Source organism: Priapulus caudatus, unplaced genomic scaffold, assembly GCF_000485595.1.
Source record: "Priapulus caudatus unplaced genomic scaffold, Priapulus_caudatus-5.0.1 Scaffold421, whole genome shotgun sequence".
NCBI lineage: Eukaryota > Metazoa > Priapulida > Priapulimorpha > Priapulimorphida > Priapulidae > Priapulus > Priapulus caudatus.
In genome coordinates this window covers 54378-65798 of record NW_014577482.1, presented here as the reverse complement: position 1 = coordinate 65798, position 11421 = coordinate 54378, and the positions used below count along the sequence as shown (strand labels likewise).

General features: G+C 41.3%; 2 protein-coding genes across 2 annotated transcripts in view; one reads left to right on the top strand and one right to left on the bottom strand.

Annotated features, from left to right (window-relative positions):
- The window catches only part of LOC106810216 (PHD finger protein 14-like), a 23996-nt gene extending 22243 nt beyond the window's left edge, over positions 1-1753 (bottom strand). The window contains exon 1 of the mRNA XM_014813500.1: positions 1672-1753. Coding sequence (XP_014668986.1) covers positions 1672-1723 — 52 coding nt within the window. The 5' untranslated portion in view covers positions 1724-1753. The remainder of the gene's footprint in view (positions 1-1671) is intronic.
- On the top strand, positions 1719-11170 carry LOC106810228 (protein phosphatase methylesterase 1-like). Its single transcript, XM_014813513.1, has 12 exons — positions 1719-1857; positions 3638-3839; positions 4155-4264; positions 4803-4871; positions 5282-5367; positions 6001-6091; positions 6431-6496; positions 6774-7060; positions 8498-8608; positions 9077-9141; positions 9319-9386; positions 9615-11170. Exons 1-12 carry the CDS (start codon positions 1793-1795, stop codon positions 9631-9633), a joined length of 1239 nt encoding a protein of 412 aa, XP_014668999.1. The 5' UTR covers positions 1719-1792; the 3' UTR covers positions 9634-11170.
- Positions 11171-11421: the final 251 nt, after the last annotated feature.

Below are 11421 nucleotides of genomic sequence, written 5' to 3'. Positions count from 1 at the left end.
CAAAATTTAACCGATTCCCATAAGATTATTGATTCATTGATAGTACGTGGTAAGTTAACGTTTCCGGTGTATCCGGATACCGTACCTCAGGGTCTATCAACCTTGCGCCCGCGCAGTACCGTCCGTTAGGCGATACTGGGAGGACATTAGACACTTCGCGTGCGCGCAAATAGCAGGCCTACCCACAAGGCGCGCGCTATGCCAGCACTCACAGCTCCTAAAAGCCAAAATGCGGTAGATTCCAAGATTTCAAAAAAAAAATAATATATTGTGCATAAAACGAATAGGACAAAAAGATTTTATCATAAGCATGCGGACTATAGCTGAGCATTACTAAGGTCATCCCATATCTCATGATCCATACGTCAATTATGATATAAGAGGAAAAAGATCACTAAGTAGTGTGAATGTGGGTCGAGTGAATGTCTCAGTACGCCAGTAATGAGCAATATTTGTAACGGAAGCTGATATTGGATCTAATGTAAAACTGTATGGATAAGTGACAAAAAAGTTAAGTTACGCGCACAAACCAAGCTGTCACGCCGTTAAGCCTTAGTGCATTGAGAAGTTATTCTTGGTGTTAAGACCTACACGAGGGAATCGACGAGAACCAGTGGTTGTCTGTTATTGGTATTCCAAAATAGAAGTATGTGGCGCTACCTCCCCGTAAGTTCTAGAGGACCTCGAGAGGACAGTGCCAGTGTCCCCAGGGTAACTGCCGGAGCGTACCCTTTTGGTACATATGCAGATATCCGGACGCCGTACCTCGTAGGGGTGTAAGATATAACCGGTATATCGGTACTAGTTGCAAATATATTTGGAAACTCGATATATCGGGCGATACAACTTAGTTCGGATATCGATATTTTACGATCGGTGGTATAACAAAGAATACAAATTACTTGAGCACATTGGCTTTATGTCTATATTGTTAATGGGCAGTCGAAAAATTATGCAACTGGCGTGTATATATTACGAAGAGCACAGATGTCTGCAGCGACGCATACAGTATTATCTCGGTAAGGCGACCACCTGCATGGAGCAGCGTAAATGCGCGGGCAGAGTGGGGCAGGGACGTGTGCGCGAGGCCAGAGCAGCGGCAACTGGGAGTTTATGTATATAGCTATGCTGCACCTGAGTGCCCAGGCGCGCACGATACAAGCCTGAAGCAAGCACCCACTGGTTCCAGTTTCAGTTTCAAGTATCCAGTAATTAGCCCTAATTATGCACTAGGGGTATTCTGATATTACCAGCTACATCAGTGGCCTCCGGAGAGGTATAGTAACAGCGGGTGACATTGTTTACGGCACAGAGTAGGCTGCACTGTCAGCGGAAAACGATTGCGTGCTTTCTGCTTTCTCAGAAAAACATGAGAATTAAATTCATTGTCTATGATAATATCAATTATATGATGAGTATTAAATACGCATCAATTGTTACTATATCATCGCATGGTATATATAGCTATGAGCGCCAGTGGCAGCGGCACCGCCAGTGCCACCCGGGGCCCCACTGCGTGGCTTGCAATTCTGCGAATGCAAAATCAGCCGGCATATATTATACAATTATATGAACTCTCCATTCTCCATGCAGTGTTTGATTTTTGCACAAAAACAAAATTACAACAGAGTATTAAACTATTCAAACAGTGAGATGGAAAAATAAACGTACACATGGAATGCAGGAAAACGCTAACATCGTTAGGAAGATCTGCCGACGCCATTCTGAATTTCTAATGCTGCTCAGCGCCATCTATTGACTCGTTTTATAATGAACAGCTGATTGAACGAAAATGTCAGCGCTTCAAATGAAAATGTTACGAAGTCGTCTACCACCGATGCCTCCTCCTGGAGTCGGGTAATTACGAAACTTTAACTGGGTACTTTGTCATTGTCATGGTATCATAGCAGCTTTCTAGCGATTAGTAGATCTATCAGTAGTAGGTAGTGTTAACTTACTCATTCAATCAAGCTGCGCTTGAATTCCCATGGCTATACAGTATACAGTATAGGCCCCTACGTCAAAGACACAAACAGAAACTCGCAGCAGGGCCTGCATACCTCCCAAATCCCATTGGTTGATACAAATCACGTGCCTGAAACTCCTGTTTTAATAAAACTTTTATGGTGCATTGTGACCCTAACCCTAACCCTAATCCTAACCCTAACCCTAACGTACACTAATTACAATTTAATTTACAAAATTAACTATCTTTGTGGTTCAATGATAGAGATGATGTCCAGTACGGTTATTGGATAGGGTGATGTTAGTTGATAAGATAGGACTGGACATCAACCAATGGGAGTTGGGAGGTATGCAGGCTCTAGCCGCGAGTCAAACAGATCATGCGTCTAAACAGAGGAATTGCTCCGACCTGTGATTGGAAGATAAAAATAGAATTCGTGACGTTTCGTTTTACTGGCCATAGTCGCACGTGTATATCACAGGCACTTGGAACATCTCAATAAAAAAAAAAAATGTAAACACGAAATGTATTTACTACCAAAGTCTTCATGTTTCTCTACTCTATTTTGCCTATTATTGCCAATAATTACCCGTAAATGCCGGTCAAATGCTCATCTGCAACACACAGGTACACCGCATGCACACCCTGTGCACAAACAACATGAATAAGAGAGTTGTGTGTTGCAGATGAGCATTTGAGTTATTTTATTGAGACGTTCCAAGTGCCTGTGCTATGAGCGATACCGCGCATGCATCTTTGCTAATTAATTATACTAATCGTGCTTCAAATTCAATAAACTCAAAATTCACAGAGATTATATTTAAATAGCTAAGTAATAAGAGTAAGATGTGTCTATAATTTAGCTAGAATTTCTAGAAATGTAACTGAAATTGTTTGCGCCATATGATAGTTATTACACTTTCCTACCGGCCATATCCGCGCGTGTATTAATTAATTAGCCTATGAGCGATACCACACGTGCATATTTTCTAATTAATTAGACTAATCCTGCTTCAATAAACTCAAAATTCACAGAGATTATAGTTAAGACATGTATCTATAATAGCTAGAATTTATAGAAATGTAACTCAAATCGTTCGCGCCATATGATAGTTAGAACACTTTCCTACCTGTCAGCGTAATAGCGTATGCGACGGGGTAAGCGAAATGAAAACGAGTCGTCACGAATTCTATTTTTATCTTCCAATCACAGGTCGGTGCAATTCCTCTGTTTAGATGCACGTCAAACAGAGCCTGACTGTTTCAATAATTAAATGTTCAAGGCAAATAAACAGGACTTGTATTTGCCATCGAATCCCTAATGTCTGTATATACTCTCTAATGCCTATAATAATTCCAATTAAATGCTATTTAAATGTAAGACACAATCCACACACACCACTGTGCAAAATCTTAATCACAGTCATAGATAGGTAGAAAATCAAGAGTGCCAAGTCTAGATAACGCTCGCATTATTTCACACCATCACAGAACAAATAAACATCCATTCGCCTCCATGTTGGTATCAGTGCGTAGCCAACTGTTCACTTATTAAAGTTTAAAACACAATTGGACGCACTAACCAATGTACCACCAAGCTCTCTCAGATAGGCTAAAAATTTGCCGGATGGTCGCGCTATCCTTAGATTCATTGTTGTGTTCTCGTCTCAGAGGATCAGCTAGCAATAAGCGGGCGCTTGCAAGAAAGCGCGACTACACACCCGTGTCATGGCAGCAGTACTTTGCACGGCGGAAAGACGTGAAGGTGTCCGGCGGCAGACGCTTCCGGGTGTACGAGAGTGGGACGAGCGGACCTGTGCTCCTCCTCCTGCACGGCGGTGGATTCTCTGCTCTCTCCTGGGCTGTGTTTTCCGTATGTGTGATGGGTATAATTATTGCTGGGAATAAATCTTTTCATTGTTCGGTTTTTGCTGTTTGTTCCTGGATCTTTGGAGACAACGCCTGGCTGTTTTCCAGGCAGTCTGATTGGCGATTTTGCATGCAGTGTACTGGCAGGAATTATATTGTCATAATGCAATGACATGTGTATATGACATGGTTACATCTCAGAGATTTCATATGTAAGAATAGAATAAGATGAAAGTGACTATGTTCTCTACAGTCAGTGATTCATAATATGAGTTGTTATGTGAATGCTTTTATGTCAATTAGTGTTCTTCTTATGCAGAAAATAATTACCAGCATGGTAACATGTCAAGTGCTGGCATTTGACATGAGAGGACACGGGGACACTGTCAGCAAAGATGACGGTGACCTATCAGCAGAGACCTTGTCCAAGTAAGTTTACACACTCTGTGATACCTAGATGCTTGTATGGTTTGCAACTCCTGATCTGGATTGTAACTCTAAACTCGGTTTGTCAGAAGTTGGCCATTTTTAATACAGTACACAATCTATTACCTGAAACCTTTGGAGTACTAAAACTCAAGTTTTCAAGAGGCCAAGTGCTGTACCAGTACATTCAATATGTATGAGTAATGCCAAACACATTAATATTTCTGCAGTGAACCTTTGGTGCCAAACGTGAGCTTTGGTGTCCAGACGACCTCCACGAAAAAACTCGGTTTTTCGTCTTTCAGAATTTCGGATAGTAGATTGTGTACTGTAATTGAAATTGCCTTTTGATAAGTTTTAGAATATCATTGATGATACATTTGTCTTAAATTTGGTTAGGAACATGAATGATTAGATGGGAGCTATAAACTTTTCAATTTGAAGACCGCATGTATAGTACCGTTTAGCGTGTGAAACCATTTCTACTCCAATGTGTTTAGGGGTAAATGTAACGTGGGCTTTCTATGATTACAATTTACAGTGATATTGAGGATCTACTACAGGAGCTGTACAATGACAATCTTCCTCCAATCATATTGATTGGGCACAGGTGAGATTAAACCGTCGTTTAACAAGATATATTCTGTGCATAATTAAATTATTATTAGACTAGTGAAGGTTGTCTCATATTAGTAGTCAGATGAGAAAACTTTGTTCATCCTGGTTAAACATGCCAGGGGAAACATGTACGTAAGCAGTATTGATGATCGTTGCGATTTCTAGTGCGTATGCAGGGCATGAAAATTTGCATTAGTTATTTTTGCACTAGCACAGTTGGCTGGTAACTGTTGGGACCTGATATAATTATAACATTGAATACTGAAACCTGATTCAGAGGGCCACTGTGTTGCTAAAGGCTCCAGCCCTCCAAATGATTTTCCGGTCTGTTCGGTTGAGCCAGTGATTATATATCGAGCTCTGCGTATGTGGACTGGTGACAGTACAGTTTGTGTGTTTCAGTATGGGTGGAGCAGTGGCGGTCCACACAGCTTACAGGAGACTTATACCCTCTCTAGTTGGCCTGATAGTTATTGATGTTGTGGAAGGTATGTGAATGATAATTTGACACGACATGGTAAATAATAGTAATGATATATTGTGATGGGAATCGGCAGGAATTTCATAATTGATTATTATGAGTTGCATCGAACCGATCGATTATCGGTTATAGTCGGATAATCGGTTAATTGTCATGCTTAAAAGATATTGTCAGCATTGTTGCAGTTATATTCTGCTAACTTCGACGACCAAGTATTTGTTTTCATAATCGGTTGTTTAATCTGTGGCTGCAAACGATCCACTTTCGATGTGGATTAATCATCGAGAAATTGCTAATACGTCATAAATAATTATATATATATATATATTAGGGGAAAAATAGGAAAAATCAGGGAAAATCAGGAAAAATCAGGGAAAAAATAGGAAAAATCAGGAAAAATCAGGGGGAAAAACTTTTTTTTACGGGAGTTCTTTTTCAAAAGTCTGTGGAAAAATAGCTCTCGTCAAAATTTTTACGGGAGCTATTTTGAGCCTCACGGGAGTGATTTCGGAGGTTTGAAGAGCGAATCGCTCATCGCTCCTGTGTATTATTTACCCTGATATATATATATATACATATGAAGAAATATACAAGTTGAGGATGGCCTGCGTCGGTGGTGCTAACGTTGTTGTGCATACAGGAACAGCTCTCGATGCGCTACAAGGCATGCAGAGCTTCCTGCGCGGCCGTCCAACTTCCTTCCGTTCTCCCGAGCATGCCATTGAGTGGTGGTGAGTTGTTGTATAAATTTCCAAAATAAAGACTGAACAACCAACGTTTAATATGTGCAACGAACAACGAATTTTATTCCTCGTCAGTCCAAGCTGCCACGTTGGTGTTTGACACGGGCTTCAGGGGAAGTAGTTGGCGCCACCTATTGGGCACGTTATAGCGCGTGTTACAATATTCTCGCATGAGTGAAACCAGAAAAGCCGTAAGGTAGACTACTATGCCGTATCAAAGCCAAAACTGTTATGCACTGGTACTGCTGTGTGCTCTGGATTGTCTCTGATTAGCGACGGAGAGCGGTGAGATAGTTTATGTAACATCTGTATTTCAATCCGTTTTAGTATTCGGAGCGGTGTGACAAGGAATTTGGAATCGGCCAAAGTTTCGATGGTTGGCCAGATTAAGCGGTAGGTATTCCCGTGACCGTAACTGCTCTTCGGAATAAATGTAATAATTATAATTTGAATGACGATGAATTAATTCTTCCATAATAATTTCTTTGCTTTGATGGTCGAATGCATGCAACTGCCACTAGGTCTCATCACGATACAGACGCACAGACACTTGTGCTGCCCATATCCAATTAACCGAGCTCTCTGTAAAATTGAATCAACACAATTTTTATGGGTTGCTAAGCTTACAGCAAAAGTATCAGTATTCATCAGGATCTGTGATTTATCACAGGGGCGACACGAACGAACTCGCCAGCACTGCAGTCGAGAACATCAAGCAAGCAAGCGAAAAAACCACGCAACCGATGGCAACGGCTAACGTTATATACGAGGATGGCGAGGAGGAGGAAGAGGAGGAGGGACAGGAGGAGGAGGCGGAGGCGGAGGAGGAATCTGAACAGAGTGTGAAGAAAGTCAAGGGAAACGACTTCATGCATTCGCCTCAGCCGCTCCAACCGTCGTCATCTGCTTCTTATGTGTGGAGAATAAATCTGTCGAAAACGGAAAGGCACTGGGCAGGTACGAATGAATGCGTGCGTGCGTGCTTTGTCGTTTGTCCTGTGCGATTACATCGTGTAAGGTCAGATATGCAGAAATAAAATTCGGAGTGGAGAAGTTGGTTGTCAGGATTAGTTGGTGGAATGTTGTTGGATTGTAGTGTTAATCTTTAACATGAGAGGGATAGAGTTGAGGTTATAGCATAGAGTGGGTAACTTAGAAGGCTCATAATGAAACGTTTTTAGCAGTAGAATTATAAAATCCATTTTTTTAAGGATAAAGTCAATTTCAGAGTTCTGTTGTCTGAGTGATCAAGTTTTTTTTACGGCTTAGATAATTGCTTTCTGCTTCCAGCTGGTTTTTAGCTTAGCTGACGTAATCGGATGCAGCTTGTAGAATCGCATGATCGTCACTTCGTCCGTCTGTTCGTCCGTCCGTCCGTCCGTCAACAGTTGGGCACAAATCTTAACCGCTCGACGTACGGTTACGATATTTGGGACGTCGGGGGGATCGTGAAAAGGACTCAGGATGACAAATTTGGGGGTCAAGGGTCAAAGGTCAAGATGTGTAAACGGAGGGGGAATATTTCCCCCTTAAGTTAAGGTATAGGAGGAAATACGGAATTGCGGCACAAATCTTAACGGCTCGACCTATGCTCTTAATATTCGGTGTATAGTGTGATGGGCAGGAAACCCATCACCAGTGCAAAATTGGAGGTCAAAGGGCAGTGGGGGAAAGGTCAGATATCAGACATTTTCTGAGGACATGGCCTAATGGACAGAGTGAAAAACTTTTTTGTTTCAGCGCTGACCTACCATTTTTATCACTTTATTTAAAGGACCATGAAATGTGCTTTCCACTGACGTGCAAAGAGTAAGTGTCTGATAACCTTTTGACCCTCAAGAGGAGGGTTAAACATGGATTCCTGAACTGCCTCAATGATGTCACAGTGTTGTCATATTTATGGCACATCCATAATCTATAAATCCAATAAACCTGGATAGCCGAACGCCTACAGCACAGGCGTCACGGCTCAAAGGTTGTTGGATCGAATCCCATCTGATTTTTTATTATTTACCTGTTTTCTGTATTTTTCTATCTTTATCCATTTAACAATTTCTTTCCAATTAACGCAAATATTTACATGATTTATTTACAACAATTTAATAACAACAAATAATTTTTATAACAATTAATTTTTTATATTGTTTAATAGGGTTAGGGTCACAATGCACCATAGAACAGGAGTTTCAGGCACGTGATTTGTATGAATCAATGGGATTTGGGAGATATGCAGAATGCAGAAGGTTGCTGAAATGATGTGTATGCAACTGCGTATCTGCATATCTGCACCTAACAAAGGTGTCACTACGCACGACTTAATGTTACGTTTATAACCGTAGCAACAGACCTCAGATGAGCCCAGTTGCTATTGTGTTTTTATTGTATCATTTACAGGGTGGTTTCAAGGATTATCGAACATGTTCCTCTGCTGTGATGTACCAAAGATGCTTCTCTTAGCCGGTGTAGATAGACTGGACAGGGAGCTAACGGTGGGGCAGATGCAAGGTGAGTTGCAAACTCCACGACAGATGGCGCCACAAGTAGATTTCTGGGAGAATATCTAACGCTTTTTTACTACAAGTTTTACAGCAGCCACGTTACTCGTATCCTATGTATTCAGATTTGCACTTATAAAAGTTGCAAAGGAAATTAAAATCTGACCATAGTTTCATGAAAAATTTGATGAAATAGTGATAAGAAATAGTGCACGGATTGTGCGCCCATTTACCTCTTTCAAATCACACGCTGTTTACGAATCGCCATTCGTTGGATTTACCCAGAGCTCCGCCCACTTTAAAAATAGTGCTAGCCTTGCGGCAGTGGTATCCTGAGTTGTACAAAGGGGCGCTGCATGCAGTTTGGGTGAGTTGCTGCAGTGTTGATTGTCTCCCACTTTGTCACCTTTTGACGGTGCTGCCACCTATACGTATGCGGGTTCGATTTCAGTCATCAGAGTTTCGGTTTTGATTTTAGGAAAGTTTCAGATGCAGGTTCTTCCACAAGTTGGCCACACCCTACACGAGGATAGTCCTGATAAGGTATTGTCACCATGGTGATTATGTCAGCTACCAAAAGTAATCTCACTTGTATTTATTTTTACCATAATACCAGAGGGGTAGATAATGACAGATGATAATGACGTCACTTGTCATTATCGACCTCTGATAATACTAGTGTCTGTCACAACGTACTACTCTGTGATGATTTGTTAACAGGTTGCTGACCTAGTGGCAACTTACATGGTGCGACACAAGTTTGTGGAGGCAACTGACAAATTCCAGTGGTAGGTTTTGCTTGACATGTGGCGCCATCTCTGAGGAGAATTGGTGTATATTATTACATAACCTCACCTACCTGTTCAATGATTATATCAAGTGCAGAGTGATCTACTGTTCTCTACGGTATGTGTGGCCCAAGAATTTGATCGTCGCTTTTATTTCTAAGGTTTGTTGTATTTCTACACGTACAGTGAAGTTTACGTGGTCGTTATTGAATAACCTATTAATTGCAGGACATTCCCTGCATGTTAGAGAAGTGAAACCACGAACATGAGATTATGAGAACTACCAGGAGAGCCCTTTGCAATCTCTTGGCCCCTCGGCTCCATCTAATTGCACAAACGTCAAGTTACTCCCGAGTTATCGAGGAAGTGGACGTGACGAGAAAAGATTCTGTGATCGTTGTGTTTGTCGATAGGTATAAGTAGTAGCAAGCAAACTGTGAGGTTTGTACACTGACCAAATGGCAACTCGACGTGTGAGGATTATTTTGCACTATTAGTAATGGCGTGAACATATTTATACAATATGTTTGTACAATATGTGTTCATGGTAATAATTTCAAGCTGCTTGGAACATTAGTGAATAAATGCCCTGACATATATGTTGCGATGTCCAATCCTACACGCATGTTAAGCAAGTGTGTGGATAATAAGAAGACGAGTATAGGTAGTTAAAATAATTCAATTGCATAAAATGCAATGTTGATAATATTTTGTTGTGTAAATAAATAGGTGTTCTACCGTTTGGTCATGGTAGTGGAGTTAAACCTCCACACATAGTGTATGTCCAGCGGTGCTGTTAACCAATAAGTCTTCTACCTTTATTTAAAACTAATTATCCATGCAACGAGATATTTACTCGCTACCCTTGTATTTTTGAATTTTTGGGGGTCGAGAAAGCTTTATACAAGTGTTACCGTGGTGCGTACACATTTTCTCGTCTTGCTTTCATTTTCGCATCGCAGTGGCTTTACTGTACACCAAGCTATAGCTCCTAGTCCTTAGTGCAAGCAACGTCCCTTTGTTGGATGGGTAAGCCTGCATTTTGTTGCTTCGTCTTACACCCGCTAACAGTTCTAACCGAAGTAGGCGTCGCAAACCACCTCGACTGAAAACATGTCGCCGCGGGCGGGTGTCGAGTGAGGTTTTACCCTATTACTATTAGTTCTCAGACAGGGCTTCACAACCTATGTAAGTGAATTAGCCACCACTTAAACATGTTACCCTAGGGAACATCACAGGAAAAGGCAACTCGGTGAATCAAGGTCGGAAGAATCGTCAATTTACGATTACTATTTGTCGACGGTTTGTAATTTGTTCTTTGAGTAAGGAGGGTAACATTGTAAGGAAATCTTACAGTGCAAGTATGGTATAATAGTACCGCGAGCCTATGCGCAATCATTATGGATTGCTTTACGGTAGAGCTTAAAGCTGGGTTTACACTACTGACTTTATGTTGTCAAGGTGGCGAATTGGACCAATTTCGCAACAACATATAACCGACAATCGGCAGTGTAAACGTAAAAGTTGCGTGCCCAACTGGTCAATAGTGACTAGTTGGGAGATTAGAACATGTTCTATTTTTCGCCAACTCGGTGTTGCCGATATGCGAAATTGGTCGAACTCGCCAATTTTACAACATAAAAATCGGTTGTGTAAACTCAGCTTAACTCTACCATGTCTGATCAGCATGCGGGACTCACGTCACTACACAACGTCCAACGTCTTTCGATGTAGCGACCTGGTTTTGTTGAAGCTAGGGTCTACTCGTATATCCCTTCGCTCCCGCTGCTGGTGTGCTCGTGTGGGCATGAGTGAAGGTTACACGGGTAGAGGTAGATACCGTTAGTAACGCACACGGCGGACATTCGTTGTAGTACAACAAAAACTTTGTTTTTTGTTTACAATTTATTACGACCGATTTCTGTTAAACGAGTCGTTTTTATATTCTTCTTCCAGCGAACATGGACGATTTTTGTATTGTTTTGGTTGTTGTCTGCTGTAGCAGCTTCATGCAAGTTAAACTAAAATCTTACTT

Coding starts and splice junctions, on each gene's coding strand:
- LOC106810228 (XM_014813513.1), top strand. CDS start 1,793: ATGTCAGCGCTTCAAATGAAAATGTTACGAAGTCGTCTACCACCGATG. Junction 1,858..3,637: donor ATGCCTCCTCCTGGAGTCGG/GTAATTACGAAA, acceptor TTCTCGTCTCAG/AGGATCAGCTAGCAATAAGC. Junction 9,142..9,318: donor ACGAGGATAGTCCTGATAAG/GTATTGTCACCA, acceptor ATTTGTTAACAG/GTTGCTGACCTAGTGGCAAC.